Source organism: Sinocyclocheilus anshuiensis, unplaced genomic scaffold (genome assembly GCF_001515605.1).
Source record: "Sinocyclocheilus anshuiensis isolate Anshui unplaced genomic scaffold, SAMN03320099.WGS_v1.1 scaffold396, whole genome shotgun sequence".
In the NCBI taxonomy this organism is placed as follows: domain Eukaryota; kingdom Metazoa; phylum Chordata; class Actinopteri; order Cypriniformes; family Cyprinidae; genus Sinocyclocheilus; species Sinocyclocheilus anshuiensis.
The window spans coordinates 53,703-73,066 of NW_015558623.1; the positions used below are offsets into that span (position 1 = coordinate 53,703).

At 37.4% G+C, this 19,364-nt stretch overlaps 3 protein-coding genes across 8 annotated transcripts in view; 1 reads left to right on the plus strand and 2 right to left on the minus strand.

The window, feature by feature from the left end:
• Positions 1 to 1,051: 1,051 nt before the first annotated feature.
• On the plus strand, positions 1,052 to 8,809 carry LOC107680718 (RISC-loading complex subunit tarbp2-like). 2 transcript variants are annotated; one of them, XM_016476749.1, is made up of 7 exons: positions 1,052 to 1,272; positions 3,542 to 3,853; positions 3,992 to 4,061; positions 4,958 to 5,075; positions 5,161 to 5,288; positions 5,380 to 5,581; positions 7,736 to 8,809. In XM_016476749.1, exons 1-7 carry the CDS (start codon positions 1,220 to 1,222, stop codon positions 7,891 to 7,893), a joined length of 1,041 nt encoding a protein of 346 aa, XP_016332235.1. In that variant the 5' UTR covers positions 1,052 to 1,219; the 3' UTR covers positions 7,894 to 8,809. The 2 variants fall into 2 exon arrangements, with proteins under 2 accessions (XP_016332235.1, XP_016332236.1); XM_016476750.1 differs by lacking the exon at positions 7,736 to 8,809 and adding an exon at positions 5,903 to 6,338.
• Positions 2,361 to 3,063, minus strand: LOC107680719 (transcription factor Adf-1-like). Of its 2 annotated transcripts, none has more exons than XM_016476752.1 (2): positions 2,906 to 3,063; positions 2,361 to 2,706 (listed from the first exon to the last, which is right to left on the minus strand). In XM_016476752.1, exons 1-2 carry the CDS (start codon positions 3,033 to 3,035, stop codon positions 2,444 to 2,446), a joined length of 393 nt encoding a protein of 130 aa, XP_016332238.1. In that variant the 5' UTR covers positions 3,036 to 3,063; the 3' UTR covers positions 2,361 to 2,443. The 2 variants fall into 2 exon arrangements, 1 of the variants encoding a protein (XP_016332238.1); XR_001633176.1 differs by having other exon boundaries at positions 2,694 to 2,703.
• Positions 8,810 to 9,575: 766 nt separating the features above from the next.
• LOC107680682 (protein TESPA1-like) overlaps positions 9,576 to 19,364 on the minus strand; it is a 13,566-nt gene continuing 3,777 nt past the window's right edge. Inside the window, exons 1-11 of one of the 4 annotated variants that reach the window (XM_016476690.1) lie at positions 18,871 to 18,952; positions 18,067 to 18,220; positions 17,380 to 17,422; positions 16,652 to 16,692; positions 16,229 to 16,282; positions 15,252 to 15,291; positions 15,019 to 15,114; positions 14,221 to 14,429; positions 13,183 to 14,129; positions 10,385 to 10,469; positions 9,576 to 10,009 (exon numbers count right to left, since the gene is read on the minus strand). In XM_016476690.1, coding sequence (XP_016332176.1) covers positions 9,915 to 10,009; positions 10,385 to 10,469; positions 13,183 to 14,129; positions 14,221 to 14,429; positions 15,019 to 15,114; positions 15,252 to 15,291; positions 16,229 to 16,282; positions 16,652 to 16,692; positions 17,380 to 17,422; positions 18,067 to 18,220; positions 18,871 to 18,888 — 1,782 coding nt within the window. In that variant the 5' untranslated portion in view covers positions 18,889 to 18,952 and the 3' untranslated portion in view covers positions 9,576 to 9,914. Of the gene's footprint in view, positions 10,010 to 10,384; positions 10,470 to 13,182; positions 14,130 to 14,220; positions 14,430 to 15,018; positions 15,118 to 15,251; positions 15,292 to 16,228; positions 16,283 to 16,651; positions 16,693 to 17,379; positions 17,423 to 18,066; positions 18,237 to 18,870; positions 18,953 to 19,364 lie in introns of those variants that run through there. The other 3 variants (XM_016476689.1, XM_016476691.1, XM_016476693.1) reach the window with 3 other exon arrangements.

Sequence of the window (19,364 nt, forward strand, 5' to 3'; positions counted from 1 at the left end):
AAGAGGCAAATAAATAGCTTTGGTTGGGTTGTTAGGAAAAGGGCAAGTGAAATGGGTATAATGGAGAGGAATTACTCTCCAACAGTAGTTCTGCCAACTATAACGTTACCTCCTTGGTTTTTACCACAGCCAGAGATAGATTTTAGCCTCCTTGAACTGATGAGAGATGAATATGGGGGAAATTATAAGATCTTTAATTCATACATCAGAGGAAATTATTACGGTTATTTACAGATTTATACCGATGGTTCTAAAGATCCTAAAACAGGTAGAGCAGCAGCAGCAGTAGTAATCCCTGAGTTTAATGTTGAGTGTGGAAAGAGAATTACCGATGATATATCTGTATATGCATGTGAAATGATGGCCATGATTATTGCTTTGCAATGGGTAGAGGAGGTCAGGCCAGCGAGAGTGGTAATTGCATCAGATTCATGTGCAGCATGAATGAGTTTAAAATTTTGCAACTCCAGGAGTAGAGAGGACTTATTGTATGAAATACTACAATCATTATTCAGAATTCATCAAATACATTTGTCTGTTAGGTTTGTGTGGGTCCCTGCACATGTTGGAATTGATGGGAATGAAAAGGCAGATAAAGCAGCAAAATGTGCTTTGAAGAGTGGAAATAAGCACATAAATATAAATATTAGCAAGTCAGAAGCTAAGGTGGTGATAAAGGGACAGATCAAAAAGATGTGGCAAAATCAATGGAACAAAGAAACCAAAGGGAGATATCTGTTTAAAAATATTCCATTAGTTGGAAAGATAGGAACTGGAGGACAAAATAGGAAAGAGGGGAAGGTTATAACAAGATCAAGGAATGGTCACACTGGTCTAAACAGTTCTCTATGCATGATTGGAAAGCATAATAATGGAAAGTGTGAATATTGTGGAGAGGAAGAAACAGTAGACCATGTTTTATTGCATTGCCAGAAGTATGATTCAGAGAGAGAAATTTTAAAGAATGCACTAAGAGAGAATGGAGAGCAAAATATTAGTAATATTCTTAAAAAATCTGCAGATGATAAGGGTTGGAGTCTACTTCTTCAGTCGGGTTGTGTTGTGTGATGCGGGACGGTGTGAGAGAGAGGGGTTGACTGTCTCCTCGTTCCTCAGTCCTTCCCGCACGGAAACCTATTAATGATATTAGGGGGATTACAGTCACCTCGGGGGGTTTCTGCAGTCCGAAACAAGTCGGCTCTCTATCTGTTATTGGGGAATGAACGACGAGAAAAGCCCGGATAGCGGCAAGAGAAACTCTGGGTATACCAGGTAAAAATGAACCACCGACCGGCTGTTAGCTCATTATTAACTGACCACGACAAAAATAGAATTGTTACAGTTATATTTATATTTTGCGAATACATTGCGTTTTTGAAATGACAACACAAACGCCCAGTGTTTCCTGCTTTCCTGCACACTTTTACGGACGTCACTATAATCGAATTATTGAATCATTAAAACCGATCTTTCGAATTACTGTCTAAACTGAACGTTCGAATCATCTCAACTGACATTTGAGTCACTGTTCATATGGAAGGTTTAAAGTACTCTCTAAAACAAACGTCAGGATCACTGTTCAAATGAAACATTTAAATACATTTTGATTCGAATCAAAAGTTCGAAATCGATTTTTTTAAAAATCACTAAATCGAACCTTAGGCCCTGTGTCCACCAACGCGTTTTTAGCCAGCTGAAAACGCCAGGCGCTCTGCTGAAAACGCCCAGCTGCGAGCGCTTGAGAGCGCTTTTTGTGGCGCAGCGTTTTTTCAGTTGAGACTCTTTGGTTGCTATGATACGGAATATCCGCTAAACTGTTACTTGTATCTGATTTGGTAGATAATTTGTTTCTGACTACAATGTTGACACAATGTAGAGTACTTGCTCTGGTCCTTGCTTTGGATGGAGGGGTGGTTGAACCACGTAGAAAGAAAGGACGGACCCGCTGGTCTGTGTGGGTTCATGAGATTTTGGGCGCGCGAAAACAGCTCGGTGAGTATAATCGTTTGGTCCAAGAACTGAAGTTGGACGGAAGCCGGTTCAAGGAGTACTTTCGGATGAGCAGGGCACAATTTGAAGTGTTGCTTCAGAAAATCGGACCTTCTATTACAAGGCGAGACACAAATTACCGGGAAGCCATCAGCTCGGAAGAACGTCTCTCCATTTGTCTGAGGTAACCTATGTGCATAGGTGAAAGAATTATTATGCTTACATTGATATTTTTCTAATTAATCTGAAAATGCCAAGGTATTTTATCAGTGAAGTAAAAATAACATATTTGTCAAATATTTGTCTCGTAGAGTGTAGCATAATTATTAAGTTATTAATGATAGCCTAATAATTTCTTTGACAGAAAAAAAACGTAAATAATTGCAATTTATTAAACCGATATAGCAGCAAAAAAGATACAGCATCACTTTAACATTGAAGTTCACATAGTATGCTACACTACCTCCACTGGTGTTACCAGGGACTCGAGGAGAGCCTCTACACTGACATCCTCCTCACATGTCCTATTTTGACTGAAATTGCTAGAGGTGTCCCTGTCCTGGATGTAAGGCTCCAGAAAGTTTAGAATGGACATAAACTTCCACCTCCGATTGCCTCCTGCTGCCCCTGAACCTGACCTCTTTCTCTCTTTCTCTTCATTTTTCTCTCTTTTATATGTGTCCCTCAGGTACTTCCACTTTTTACGACATTTTTCTACTGAAATTTATATGGACAACAGGATTAGTCCGTTTAAAAAAACAAAAACAAAACAACTGAAGCAAGAAAATTATTCTGACTGCCAGACATTAACGTTACATATATAACGTTACATTTTAACAAACAAAACGGTTTGCAAGCTAGGCTACATAGCTTTTTCCTTATTTCCTAATTAGTTGTCTAGGTAACTGCTGCTTACCTGGTAGACCCACGGCAAAGGAAATGTTCCTCCAGGCATTATTCTTCAAATTTACATTGTGGTAGTCCGGGGAAGTCATCTGGTAGAGACATGGATGCTCAGAAACCAGCAATATTAATTTCTCCTCCATTTTTCCCGTTGTTGCGCTTGTTGACACGTCGTTGTAACAAAATGATTGTTGTGACAGTTGATCGGTGTGGAATTTGCCCCGCCCCTCCTGCACTCTGATTGGTTAGCTGACTACGGACACGGGGCCTTAGAATCACTGTCTAAATTGATATAATCGGTATTACTGTATAATCAGATTGCGGAATCCCTGTCTACATCGAACATTAGAATGAACATTAGAATCAACGATGCTCAAAAATCACTAGGTTTTAAGACAAAATATTATGGTACAAAATTCCTTGGAAATTACTAAATCTTCGGCATCTCGTTGTTGACAGCATGGTTTGATAAATAAAGTTTACTTGAACTTGTACTGTTATTATATGACACTAGGTGACAATGCATCCTAGGTAATGCATAGTTTTGTGTTATTGAAAACCTGTCTTACCTGAAAAAACTCACATTTAGAGCTTGATTAGACTGCAACATCCGATCCATCTCTGTGGCTTTGTGTTTCTCTGTTCCCAGTATTGAGCAAATGCTGGCTGTGAACCCCGGGAAGACGCCCATCAGTCTGCTGCAGGAATATGGAACGCGGATAGGCAAGACTCCAGTGTACGACCTGCTGAAGGCTGAGGGTCAGGCCCACCAGCCCAACTTCACCTTCCGCGTGTCTGTGGGAGACATCAACTGCACTGGCCAGGGCCCCAGCAAGAAAGCTGCCAAGCACAAAGCTGCCGAAGCTGCCCTGAAAATGCTGAAAGGAGGAATGCTGGGAGGGATTGGAGGGAATGGGATGGATGGAGAAGGGTTTATCGGGATTGATATGGAGGGAGAATGGTAAAGATCAGATTGTGTGCCCATTTGAACAGAAAATACATTACACAAAGTTCTGTTTTTCCAAAAACTAAAGATTTAACAGGTTTCTGGCTTTTACATCGTGTTTTTTATTTATTTATTTTGTCCAATGTGTTTTAGCCTTCAGTCAGAGATGAAACCATCCAGTTCAACACAACAAGCTGAGTGCAATCCAGTCGGAGCTTTGCAGGTGAGAGGCAATGACATACATTTCAAAATCAGAACAGAGTATAAAAAACTAGGCACCATACACTTGCCGACTTTGTAAATGGTTAAAGAGAAAAATTGGCCATTGTACACTAAATGACTGAGAATCACACACTTGCACAGAAAAACGTGCACAGAAACGTGTCTCATTTCTAGGAGACGTGATGAATAAAACAACAGTCTAAAATCCCTCAAAAATGTGAAACATGTTCAATATCCTCCTACAGGATGGAATCAAGGTCTGAAACAAACAAAAAAATAAAATCACAGTTTGTGCCCATCATACACTTCATAATTTTCTGTGAAATCTGTCGAAATTTCAACTGCCCAAAACCTGCAGACTAGCTCAGACTTCTCGGCAACTACCGTTGACTTGTCCAGACTGCAAATTAGGACAAAAATTTGTGCAAAGGTTTTATAGTGTATTCCAGTCTTAAGACAAAGATCCTTGTCAGTCATTGAACTGCAGATTTTGTGCTCCATACTTAATAGATTAAAAGCTGAAGAAAAGAGCCGTATGCGTGTGCTAATTTTTGATGTGGCAATTAAGCATGAATAATATCAACTGATAGTAGCATTTTTTTAATCATCCACATCAGTCTGTGTAAGGCAAGCCAATATTGGAAGCAGATAGTGTCAGTGCTTACTTCTAGCTTGAACTGTGTGTATAAGTGTGTATATACAGTTCAAAATATATACACATGTATATTTTTCTTTAAGTTTGTCGCGTTGAAAGAATCGTTATTTTTAACCTGGCAGCAAAAAAACAGCATATATATTGGTAATATTATTGTTATGTCATATCAAATATACATGTATATTACTATACTAATATCATGAAGCTTATGTTGATTGTGCTTAAAAATGCTATTTCCACAGGAACTAGTAGTGCAGAAAGGCTGGCGTTTACCTGAGTACACAGTCACTCAAGAATCTGGGCCTGCACACCGCAAAGAGTTTACAATGACCTGCAGGGTGGAGAGATTTGTTGAGATAGGTACAACCTTTTTTTTTTCTATAGTGATTCTTTTTAAATATGCAGTCCATTCAAAGTATTGCATGTCTTTAATCTTGTTTTTAAGGTAGTGGCACATCAAAAAAGCTTGCTAAAAGAAATGCAGCTGCAAAGATGCTCTCTCGTATCTATGATGCACCAGTGGACATGCGTAGCAGCCATGAGGCCGAAGCAGAAGATGACACCTTCAGTATAGTAAGACGTCCAGTATTTACTAAGCTGTAAATACAATTTTAGGGTGGTTTTATGAATGTGCCTGTTTGAAAATATCATCTTTCTTCAACAGCAAATAGGTGGCAGAGTAGACGGAGGGAAGTCTAAAGGTCTCGGTTGCACATGGGACTCTCTGCGGAACTCTGCCGGGGAGAAGATCCTACAGTTGCGCTGTCATCCTCTGGGCCAACCTGACTCCAATGACTCCAATTTTTGTTCTCTCCTTCGTGAGCTCTCTGAGGAACAACGCTTTGATGTCAGCTACCTTGACATAGGTAAGATACAAGCAAGCAAGCAAATTTGTATTTATATAGCACTTTTTCACACAAGTTAATACAGTTCAAAGTGCTTTACAAGCAAGAAGGACCCAAATACAAAAACAATAGAATACACCAAATACAAAATAGAAATAAATCCATTAAAATACAAGAACAAAAATTAAAGTTTAAATGATTAAAATATGAAATATAAAACAAAAACATTAAAAAATAAAGGAAAAACGAAACATAACATATACAAAGACTTTATAGGACATTACAGGAAAGCCAGACTAAAAAATGTTTTTAATTTAGATTTAAAATTATTAATACTTTCAGCACATCTTATGTCCGCTGGAAGGTTGTTCCCGGAGTCGAGGAGCATAACGGCTAAAAGCAGCATCACCACATTTTTTAGTTCTACTATGTGGTACAGTTACAAGAAAAGAATCTGAAGATCTGAGAGTCCTTCTGGCTTCATATACTGGAAGCATTTTTGAAAGATAGTCTGGAGCAAATCCGTGCAATGCCTTATAAACTAATAAACGATTTTTAAAATCAATATGAAAACTAACAGGTAAGCAGTGCAATGACTTGAATAATGTGATCTCTTTTTGGCTTTTGTCAATATTCGAGCAGCAGTATTTTGGATTCGTTGTAGTTGATTAATTGTATTCTTTGGTAGACCCGAAAGGAAGGCATTACAGTAGTCAAGCCTAGTGGTCGACCGATATGGTTTTTTTTGACAGCCGATACCGATCACGATATCTTGGAAAGCAGGGTGGCCTATGGCCGATATAAAGCCGATTGTAATTTTATTTATTTTAATTCATATTTAAGAAATTTGAAATCATTTGAAAATGGATTAAAAAATAAACGTGTAAAATAAACATACTTATACTCTAGAAGACAAAGTATTTTTCACAAATAAATATTTAATAAAAATATAATTAAAAAGGAAGTAAACTCTGTAACCAACAGGGCACTCAGTATTCTGGGAAGTTTGTGTGCATTGGGAATCACATTTTTTCAAATAAAGCCAAGGTAACACTCATTTTACATACAGCACACAGTGAAAATGACATGAATATGACAGTGGGCAAATGCATAAAGCGCAGCATAATTTGAAATCAGTCACGAGTTTAAAGTTAGTCGATCGCGCGTCTCCAGTGAAGCTGAACTCTCCTCCTGTCCGTATTCAATTCGCACGGACCATAGGACTGACCGTCACAGAACACGCGATCATGCAGGTCACATGCACACTTCACAAGATCGCAACTAGATTTGGTAAGTCTGCAAGGTTTGTGAAATTAAATGTTCATTAGTCATTCAAAGATTTGTTTAAATTATATAAATGCATATTTGCAGAATGCTGACGGCAAACGAGAAAATATTATAATGTTTGCCTTTAATAATATTAAAGCAGTCATTATAATACTTTTTTGTATACATTTTAATTCCTTTGTTTATTAACAGTTCTATCTGATTATTAGATAGACTTCTATCCATATTAGACAGAACTGAATGACAACAGCGAACAAGAGGGAGAATGTAAGCACTTTGTGCTCAGGCGCTGCTGCAGCAGCAGTTCTCGGCGCCGTCAAAATAAAAGTCCCGCCTCGAACACATCGGCCAAACAGGAAAAACATATCGATATTTTGAAAAATGGCAGATATCGGCCGATATATCGGCCTTGGCAATATATCGGTCGACCACTCAAAGCCTGCTAGTTATAAATGCATGCATTAATTTTTTATATATTGCTCAGTGAGAGAAATGGTCTTACTTTAGCGGTGTTCTTCAGATGATAGAATGCAGTTTCTGTAATATTACGTACATGAGCTTTAAAGTTAAAATCCGAATCAAAGACGACAACTACGTTTTTTGCCACTTGGCTTGGGTTTAATCCTAGTATCCTAGGTTAGGGGTCAATTTCTCTCTCTGTGCTTTTGATCCAATATTCAAAACTTCAGTTTTATCTTTTTTGTGACATCCAGTGACAAGGCTTGTCTAACAAGCCCATTAAGTCATTTAAGTGTTTTAAAAGAATAGTTCACCCAAAAGATGTTGAAACCACTAACTACGCTACTCGGGGTAATAAGCAAAACAAGAACCAGTTGTGTTTTCTTAAATTCTTAGAAATTTACTATTTTTCGGACTTTGTTCATTCAGAGGAGCGCAGTTTGAGTGGCCTTTGCCAGTGTCTGGTGGAGTTGTCCACGCAGCCCATTACCGTCTGCCACGGATTCGCCTCCAGCCTTGATGCAGCACGTGTCAGCGCTGCCCACAACGCCCTTCAGTACCTCAAGATCATGGCAGGGGGGAAATAAACCACAGCAACAGCTCTCCTGTAACATTTTTTTTGTTTTCTTTTTGCTACCCAGAGGAAAATAGGAAAATCAGGTGAATTGAAGCTTACCTCTCCTGCTCCCAGTTGTGTAATACGAGGGGCTTGTTTGTTGTCAGTAGGTGCACTATAATTGCAAGGCCCTTGTGTTTGAGTCCTTACTGCTAGCAGCTGTGAAATCAGTTGGAGGACGTACTGATTTTCTCATTTTCACCTTGAATATGACACCAAAAGTGTGTACCCTTGCTCCTCAGTGCCTCTAAACAAAGGCAGGGGACACTTAATTTGAAACCTGAGAACAAAGAATCACAGGTGTTCAATGTGAGTGAATTTATCTCTGCAATTCATCTGGAAAGTGTCATATGTATTTCTTAACAAATAACTGAACTTTGCCCAGAAGTTTTCATCTTTTAACTTTCCCTCTGAATTTTTTTTTGTTTTTTTCATTTAAATTATGGCATAGAGAATTTGCTCTGTGACCTTGATGAATTGATGAACCTAGGACAGCATGACTTTTTTAACTGTAAATATTTCACTTTTGTACAATTTATTTTCATTATATTTTAGTAATAGAAGTTATTCATTAACATTTAGTTTGCTTCATAGAACGTGTTAGTAAAATAAAGCTTTTCTCTCGGCTATTGAAAATAATATAATTTTTAACATTGGCCTGACAGTCAAGTGGTAAATATCTACCTCTGTGCAAGTGTTTCTGCCTCACAGGCTTCATCATTACATTTGGACTGGCAAAGATTGAATTGTTCATATTCAATATAATAGTATATGACCAACAACAGTAGTATGTGACTGTGTGACAACTGATGTAATTTGTACCAAATTGGTGAATCTGTGATCTATTGAATATTTTATCTTGAACAATAAACTTGAAATTGACATTATCTTCTGCTTTGGGCATTTAGTCATTTGTGACCACAAAACCCAGTCTTAAGTCACTGGGGTATATTTGTAGCAATAGCCAAAAATACATTATATGGGTCAAAATTATAGATTTTTCTTTTATGCCAAAAATCATTAGGATATTAAGTAAAGATCATGTTCCATGAAGATATTTTGTAAATGTCCTACTGTAAATATATTAAAACTTAATTTTTGATTAGTAATATGCATGGCTAAGAACTTCATTTGGACAACTTTAAAGGCGGTTTTCTCAATTTTTTGGCACCCTCAGATTCCAGATTTTCAAATAGTTGTCCTATCCTAACAAAGCTTATTTATTCAGCTTTCAGATGATGTATAAATCTCAATTTTGAAAAACGGACCCTTATGACTGGTTTTGTGGTCCAGGGTCACATTTGTTATTTAGCTAATTCTATTCATCCTTAGCAAATTATATTCATCTTGTTTGCATGTTTTGCAAAAGTGGTCCTGTTGTACTTAACCTGCCTCAAGAGGGCAACAGAGTTAGATTTTAATGTCAGTAGTGGATCTGAAGAAGAATGTTTATGCTAATAAACATTAAAACAGCTTGTTTTGTGTTCACATACTTGGTTTCAATGAGAATGAAAAGAGTTTTTTATGGACAACATTTCTGTATTCAAATCATTAATTTTGTGTTTCCGAGTCACCTCTGCATTATCATACAAGTTCCTTAACCAGTCTACCAAAACTCAATAGTTCAAATAAATTATTTATTACCATTGTGGAATTACAAATGAAGGCAATATGTACAGCAGTTCATCCATCTGAACAAGAAAACGAAAAAGTGCACAAAATGAGAAGCCTAATACAAATAAAACTATTTCAAAACCGGATTGTATGCATCATTCTAGGCTGTTGGTTTTCACATTAGAGTAACATTAAAGCAACATTCATACATGCTCCTGGTCTTACTGTGCATGGCTTATCTGTGCAAGTTATTCCAAAGATAAAATCATTCCTGTTGGACAAATCCACTTAGAAAGATAGGTTTGCAAACACCATTTCATGTTCACTTTAAGGATATTAGTAGATGCACTTTGTGCTTCATTAGCCTGAGATTTAATGTTATGTTTTCTCTGGGGTTAAGAGGGAATGGTGCACATCCTCTTCAGCATATCCACTGCTATCCGACTGAAAACTGTCCCCTCGCAGGGGCGACGCTGGGAAAGAGAAACAATGCGTAAAAAATGGATGATTTTGAATTCAGTTTCAACCGTTTCTGTGAACCAAAAAAAAAAAAAGGATATTATGCAGATTATTTTGTGACTTCCTGTTAGGTTGTTTCCCTGAAATGTGACAAGGCAGACAAGATCAGCCAGACTAATTTGCCGCGAGCGATGTGTTTTTAACAAGTCAGCAAAACACCTCCCTCTATCACCACATTAACACATGCTGCTTTCTGTGAACTTGTAAGGCTGATTTTGCTGATTATCAGCTGAATTTATTTTACTAAACTGATCAAGAACTAGTCAAATTACTGGTTAAAATTTGCCTCATGACTTCTAATCATGATAAGGACTACTCATGCTACTTACATTTGTGTTGATGCGTCGAAACAGACAATGTGACTGTGGAGCAGAATTCTGATGAAGTGGCTTCCTCTTCCTCTGCACTGTGAACCTGAATTGAAACCCTATACTTAATGATCATCCCACAACACAATGCCACAGTATAGAAAACTAGACTTTTACTTTGCCAGAGTGCTGTTTTCCTTTACAAAACATGCTTCCTCAATGCTTGTTTGCTAAGCATTTTCAAATGTGTTCTTTGTGGTTTTTAGCATGTTGCTTACTGGCCAAAGTCAAATAAGCCAACCCCAAAGTTTCTATGATACTACTGTCGTTCATTGATTAGGGGAAATTGTAAGTTTGAGGCATCGTTCATGTCCAAAACACAAACATGGATGAGATACATGCCACATTTGAATGCTTAAAGGGACAGTTCACCCTAGGAATGTATGACGTTCCATTTGTGCCAAAAATGAACCGACTGCTTTGTGCTTTATACTACACATTTGTCCTTGTCTACAGTCATTGCCTACTTGTTCAGCTAAATTAGTATATGTTGATATGTATGTCCTCTGTTTATGTTGTATTGTTCTGTCATCCTTACTGTCATCTTTACTGATGTTCTGTTCTGTCATCCATACTAGAGCCCAACCGATATATCGTTTTGCCGATATTATCGGCCTATATGAGCCTGTTGCCGATATATCGGTATCGGCGAATATGCCGCCGATATGAACATTTTTTTTACAGAACATATAATGCAAATAAAATACTGTTGTCTTTACTCGTGTTCTGTTCTGTCGCACTTACAGAGCGTGGTGAAATTAGTTTTAGCCTTGATATTCACTGCATATTTGCCTAGGCTGCTTAAGAGGCTGTCTGCAAATTCCACACACAGTGCAAAAACAAAGGAAGTCAAATCATTCATTCAAATTAATATTTTTTTCAAGGTTATAGTAAATGGCTAATGGGCAGACTGACATACTATATATGTGCTATTGCCAGTATCTCACGTTATACGTGTACAGTACTCAATTATTTTAGGGAAAAAAACTAATTCACCTACATGTTATTTTCAAATTCCAGTTGCTATAGTAGGCTATATTCCTAGTGATATTTTGTCAATACCTCCCTTCATAAACATACAATACAGTATTATTTTTTAGAAATTAAAACTTTTATTACAACACCTGTAGAAAGTCAGTCTGGTCACTAGAAATGTACTGTACTAAACCTTTGGAACATGAAAAAAAAATCCTTTTGGTGAATTACAATGTTTTTTTTCTAAAATAATACTGTACTGTACATACATGAAGGGGTGTACTGGCAAAATCTCACCTGTAGTAAGTCAGCCTGGTCACTAGTACTGTATTACAACCTTTCAAACGTGAAAAAAAAAAAAAAACTTTCGGTTAAGTAGAGTAATTTTTCTAAAAATAATACTGTCACTAGTAATGTATTACAACTTTTGAAACTTGAGAAAAAACATTTTGGTGAATTACAGTAATTGTCTTCTAAAAATAATAGTGTACTGTACTTAAATGGAGGTATTGGAAAAATCTCACCTGTAGTAAGTCAGTCTGGTCACTAGTAATGTACTACAACCTTTGGAACATGGAAAAATAATTAGTATTTTTTTTATATAAAAGAATGCTGTACTGTACATCATTTTTCTTAAAATTTTTCTTACTATACACTACATTTATAAAGGGACGTATTGGCAAAATATCACTAGGAATATGGCCCACTATAGCAAATGTAATTTGAACATAATATCTAGGTGAAATACTGTTTTTTTCCCCTAAAATAATTGAGTACTGTATGCGTATAAAGTAAGATACTGGCAAAAGCACATATAGTCAGTCTGCCCACTACCCGTTTACTATAATATAACCTTGTAAAAATTATACATTTGAATGAATGATTTGACTTCGTTTATGTTTTTGCACTGTGAGTGAAATTTGCAGACAGTCTCTTAAGCAGCCTAGGCAAATATGCAGCGAATATGGAACCAAAAACTAACTTTACCGTGCTCAGTAAGCGCGACAGAACAGAACATGAGTAAAGACAACAGTAAGGATGACAGAACAATACAACATAAACAGAGGACATGCACATCAACAGATACTAATTTAGCTGAACAAGTAGGCAATGACTGTAGACAAGGACAAATGTGTAGTACAAAGCACAAGGCAGTCGGTTCATTTTTGGCACAAATGGAACCTCATACATTCCTAAGCTGAACTTTCCCTTTAAGCATTCAACTGTGGCATGTATCTCATTCATGTTTGTGTTTCGGACATGAATGATGCCTCAAACTTACAATTTTCCCCTAATCAATGAACGACAGTAGTATCATAGAAATCATTTTACTCACCCTCATGTCAATCAAAAACTGTATGACTTTCTTTCTTTTTCAGAACACAAAAGATATTTTGAAGAATGTTTTAAATGTTTTTGGACACACAGTGAAGGCCAGTGCAGACCCCACTTTCATATTTTTCACTTTGTCAGACATTTTCAAACGTCTTCTTTTGTGTTCAACAGAAGCTCTGGAACAATATGAGGGTGAGTAAATGATGACAATTCTCATTTCTGTAATAGTGTAAAAAGTAATAGCGCAAAAGCTGTTATGACACATGCTATTATGTGTTATGACAACAAGTCACATCATTTCTATGCAGAGGTGGAATACAAAGAGGAAGTTTGGAGGTGGATTCAGCAATAAAGAGTTGAATAATACTCTGTTAATGACGTCTAACGGGAGAATCTGTGGGCAACTGCTCTTGACATGAAATGCATTAAAATGATAAGGGATAGCGTACCTCTTCCAGCTCGAAGGAGTTGCCTTGTTTGCTCAGGTTTAGTGGTTTTACTGGACTTAGGAACCTCTTGATGTTGGATGAACTCTGCTCCTGTGTGTCTCTGTTGGAAAGGGTGGTGTCGTCCTCCCATCCAGTGATTGTGATCTGACATAACTCTGACTTGGGTAAATTCATTGCTTTTGATTGTCTTACAGAAGGTTTATTTGTCATCTGGTGTGCAAATGGTTTGTTTTTGATATCCATACTATTTGTGTGTAGGCAGCGATAAGGTGCCTGATTCACATATTCAACAACCTGAGGACATATGATATCATGGGCAATGATAGGAACAGGTTCCATAACACTGGAGCTATTCGAGAGAACAGAACGCAGGGTACCATCTTTGGACTTCACGTCCATGTCCGGTTTTGGTTCTAGGCAAGGTGTACACTCTGCTAATGCATGGCCGAAGTTGTGTATGTTTTTATTTGTCATCTCGGATAGTGACTGACAAGGTACATGGTCCAAGGAATCAGTCCTTTCTGTGTTTTCCCCATACGTCTCTTCCTCAAGTTCTTTCTTGCTCTCTATAAACCAGACCAAGTCTTGTTCTAAATCATCTACTTCCATTTGAAGACATAACTCTTCATTGTCATTTTCTGCACTTTTCTCAACTACATCTGACAGACTGCATTTCCGCTTGCGAGGTGAACTGCTTGGAGACGTGGAGTCCGAGCCACGGGATCCCGTGTACAAGCACATCTTGGAGATAGTGTCTTTTAGTCTTTCAACAGGGGAGCGCGGTTCACTGCGGACACTGGTTCGAGACATGGTCCTCTCCACAATTGGGGAGGAGAAGGTTAACTGGGGCGGCGCAAGCTTCTGAAGCGGTGTTCGGGACACATGGGAGTACAGCGAATAGAAGGCATTGGCCATTGCCGTCAATGCCTCTACTTGTCGGAAACGACCTGTGCAAAAACCAGAGATGAAAGTGAGGGAATGTGACAAAGTTTCTACAGTTGTAGTACGAGCAACATTCTGAAAGTCTGAATTCCTTACTTGCTAATGAAAGACAGGGGTCTTCCTGGCGTATCCTGGAGAGCTGGGATTCAAGGAACAGGCGGAAGTTGATGCCTCTTAGCTGGGACGGGAAGTTGAAGAAGCGAACTGGGATGCGGGCAGTGACCTGCGGTTCCTCACAACCGAAACCCAGCTGGAAAAGGGTCTCTTCTGCATCTTCAGCACGCATTTGGAGGACCTCAGACACACTGGGGAATTTTTGAGATGTCACGAATGGCAAAAGATATTTAAGAAAACAAACAAGTAAAGAGTGAACTCTGGTTCAGGTAGACATGCACGGAATCTATGCCCACGGGAATTCCAGTGCCTGTCATTCATGAAGACCTTAATTCTTCATCCCTTTCATGTTTATTTGTTGAATTTTATGCTTTCAAATACCAACAGGGGTGTAGCATGTTAGTCCAAGGAATTTTGTTGTTAGAACTGAATAATGCAGAAAATGTGAAAAAACTGAGCAGTTGGCATACTTATCAGTGAGGACCACATATTCCACATACAGGTTATTTATATTACAGGGTCTTGTTGTCATGCGAGACGAATACATTTATTACTACTTTATCATGCATCACTCTACATTTGCAACCAGCCAACCACCTTGATTGGCTCTGCCAAAACCATTTACAGTTTGACTTCAGAAGCACATCAGAAGCACAAATCCATCTTGAGCATGAAAGTGTTTTGGTTATTTTCTGCCATGCACTAAGTGGAGAACCTTCATTCAACAGGCCAGCTTAATGTACTACTATCCAGTGTGTTCTATCTCACCCATGCTCTTACCTGGAAGCAGTCCTGTTGGTAGTAGTTGAGAAGGCACTGGATGCGACACTCTGGCCCATGCTGAACAATGGCAGGTTGAGCTTCTGTTGAGGTATGCTGCTGACACACAAACAATCCATGAAAATGCAATGAAAGGAGGGAATATGTTAGGGTTAGAAACATAAATAAGTAACCTTGAGCAAGACAATGAAGGTGGTAACTCAATGGTACAACAAAATCAGCCTATTTCTTACCTAAACTGCGGTGCACCTGATGCAGCATATAATGCAGTAGCTGTGAAATAAATAATTCAGGTATAAAAGTTTGGGAAAGAATTTAGTATTTATTCAGCAATAATGCATTCAATTGATCAAAAGTAATTGTAACGACTATTACAATGATACAAATGCTATCTATTCATCAAAGAATCCTGAAAAAAATCATGATTTCCGAAATGAAGAAATGTTTCTGGAGCACCAAATCAACATATTAGATTAATTTCTGAAGGATCATGTGACAGTGAAGATTGGAGTAATGGCCTCTTTGCCATCTCAAGAATAAATAACATTTAATAATATATTAAAATATAGAATGGTTATTTGAAATTGTAATAATATTTCTCAATATTACTATATTTTTGATCAAACAAATGCAGTTATGGTGAGCAACTTCTTTCAAAAAACTGAAAGAAGCACAAACTTTTAAACAGTGTCTTAAAACACCATTTATTACTTGCTTAATCTGTATGCATATTTGGCCTTGTGCATGTGTGTTTCCGGATGCAAGAGTGGCTCATTATTCTAAATGTAATATGCAGAAGAGGCGCAGGAGGTTCGCTTTCAAATATAAATGCAGTGCCACTTCATACTAATTGTGAGACCCTTACTGACAACCACAAGCTCGGATGTCACTCAAGAAAGAGGTTTGTCATCACAAAGAACCTATTATTCAAAAATCACTGCGGGAGCATAAGGGTCTAGCACAAAATTGCCTTTAATTAGCAGTTATCCGATATGTTGCACAGACGTGGAATATAACACCTGGGGGTTGCAATCAAAATAAAGTCTATCTGAAACTATTCGTTATTCAACAGACATTTTTAGACTACAAAAGAGAACTGTTTGTTAAAGGTGATATGCGTGTTCTTTCCAACGATATTAAAACACTTCCAACTGTCACCACTTCTTCATAATAGCTGAGTTACAGTTACTATTGTGTTGTTTCCACTCACCTTCTGCACCCAGACTCAGATCATCTTCAAAGCTTGTACCTGTCTTCAAAGGGCCTGTAGTATAACATTTTACAATTCGATCAGGATTTAGACATAGAGCAAATGTCCATCGGCTGTTCTAGTCATTAATCACTGGTAAGCCTGCACCTGCTGAGGTCTCCAAAAAGCTTGTGGGAGTTTTGCTCAATTCTAATGGCTGTTATTCATCATTTAAAGTTCTTGCATGTTTCTTTATTAAATACATTAGCTAATTTGATCACCTAAAAAGGCGTGGAAAAAAAAAATGTCTATGGATTTTGTGTGCCCACTCATTACATATGTAAAAATGACATTTTGTAATTCTACTGTTGATTACGCAGGTTTTAAACTTCATCACTTAAACTCTATCAAACCAACATCCAACTTGTTTCGCCCTCAACCTACCTATTGTTAGGTGACTGCTTTTGGCAGGAGTGGCTTCATTCCTACAGATAAGATGAAGAAAAGAAAGGAAAAATAAATAAAAAATTCACTTTTATCAAGAGTGAATCAGCAGAGGTCTGTGGGTGGGATGCGGGCATGCAGTAAAATACTGCGATAAAAATAGACGCACACAGCACATCTTTCAATTCTTGTGGCAGTATGTAGCAGTAGCCCTTATTAAACAAATGTCAGAAAGATTAATTACTCGCTTTGTAAGCATTGCTGATTTTGTTCGGACTACTGCTGCTATGAATGTGATTAGAAATTTAATTTACAAGCTTTGCAGAGTATATTTACAAAAAAAAATAATTTCTAAAAGTTAATTATCTAAATGTTAAACGTGCTTTTGATTTTTGAAATTAATTTGAAAACACTTTATTTTTGCCTTCTCTAGCAGTTCTAGGAACTTGCAAAGCCTGAACGGTGAGAAACAATAACAAAAATGTCAAGTTTTGTCTGCTATTTCCTGATCCAGAAAGGGAACATTTGAAAACAGAATCTTCCTCAGCACAATCTGTAAATAGAGCAAAACATGGTCCTTGACCCTCAGAGATTGATGTTTTTAACCTGCATGACCTTCAACAAATAAACCCAAAAACATTTGTGGTTTTCCACTCACTTGCTGTCATTGTATTACAACTGACACACAATGCCTGTCTTTTATAGAAAGCATTCACACAAACACTCACCCACAACCTTGAAGCCAGGTTTCAATCTTTCCAGCAGAGCATCCTGTGGAAACAAAATAAAGATGCACAAAGTGATCTTAGCCTGTCTATTTGAGAATGGGTGTGTGTGAGTGATAGAGAGAGAGAGAGGTGTAAATGAGCGTTCTGTTTTGGAAATAAGTTTATCTGCTGGTAACCGTGTACTGTTTGTGGTCTGCCATTTATCTCTGACAGTGGCAATTATAATAAGGTGGCCTGATTAAGCTGTAATACAATTTTATTTTATTATTTTATTTTATCCCAATCTATTGTCCAACATAGTTTTATCTGACTGTGTTTTGCTTAAAACAAATATACTAAATAAAGCATACAACGGTCCCAGAAAGTATTTGGATTCTTAAAAATGCATGCATGCCATGTGGCGTTATTTAAATAAAGATTACACAAGTGCAGCTTTCAAGCTAAATATTTCCCAAATGAAAAAAAAATACTGAGCTAAAACACTTACATTTAGTCATTTAGCAGACGCTTTTATCCAAAGCGACTTACAACAAAAAAATTCATTTAAAATTGAAGCAATAAATGATCCTGGTTGCATTATGTACTAGCTTCAATTCATGTGCTTAAGAGGAAATGAGATATGCAGCTTCTTTCCATATTATCAACCTATTGACACAGCTGGACGTTAAACATTAACCTGATGCTCACCATCCACAAAGACATCATCTTGGAGAGAGAAATGAGGCTGGTGTTCTGCTGTTGGGCTGCGGTGTTCTGCATCTCTTGCGGTAAACTTGCGACGGCTGCTTGCCCACGCCTGGCGCCTCTCAATCTTAGAAGGACTCTCCATCTCTGTGGCCACCTACCGCAAGAAAACCCTTTGCAGGATTATTTAACCTAAACCTGAGACTGGTTGACAAACATTATTGCATAAAAAAAGCTAAGTTTGAGCAGCATAATAGACTACAATTAAATAAAACTGGAAACAAATATTGAAATCACTCTCAAATGTAAACTGTGGCAAATGTAGGCCTACATATTGTCAGATTTTGTGTAAAAAAAAATTATATATCAAAATAAACATTTCAATTTTTATTTCCATACTTCACACTGTTTCAAAGCAGCTTTACAGAAACTCGTGATGCTAATGATTAATACATTAATGCCTACTACATCTTTCTGATTCATACCAGTACTGTCATTTGAAATGCATCAAATTAAGCCATATGTGGCATTTTACTTTTATACCTCAAAACTATTTTTATACAGAGACTTCTACAGTCACATCAGGAGGGTTGTGCTCATGTGTTATTATAGTGTTTTCACTCCTCTGTGGGTGATTTCTAATGTTTAGCTGGTTAGTGTAAACTATGACTTGCAGAGAGGTATTTTTAAATCATTTTTCAGGGAGCGATTGACGTCTCGAGCAACCCTAATTGTTTTTAGCGTCCCTATCAATGAGACATATTTGAAATATGTAAAACGTTGATGTAAAGATGTTGATATAGTTACCTTGTGGGCGACCGACATTTATAATTGTGAACGTCTATAGACCAATTTGGAGTAGACGTCACAGTTACGTCACTTGCAGCTGCGCGCGCAGTGGTTGCAGAAAAACACTGGGAACAAGTGGAGGTAAATGGGTAAAATCCATGGAATAAAAGAAAAATATATGTTTGTGCCTTTTGATGTCAAGATCGGAATGCAAATAATTTTTATAGAATACTGTCTCATTTGAAGCTAAACGCAGACGTTTAAATTGACATACTATGGATGAAAACTGCTATGATTACTCTACTTTTAAAGGACTTTATAACTCGACTTAACTCAAAAATAGTGAGTTAGTCAAATCTGAGGGGAAAAAAAGCCAGAAGAGCCGAGGGGAAAAGAGAGAACGACGAGTTGTTTTTCCTAATTAGAATTGTGAAATATCATCTCGGAATTGCGAGAATAAAGTCATAATTTTGAAATATAAAATCAAATTTACCTTTTTTTATTCTTTTATT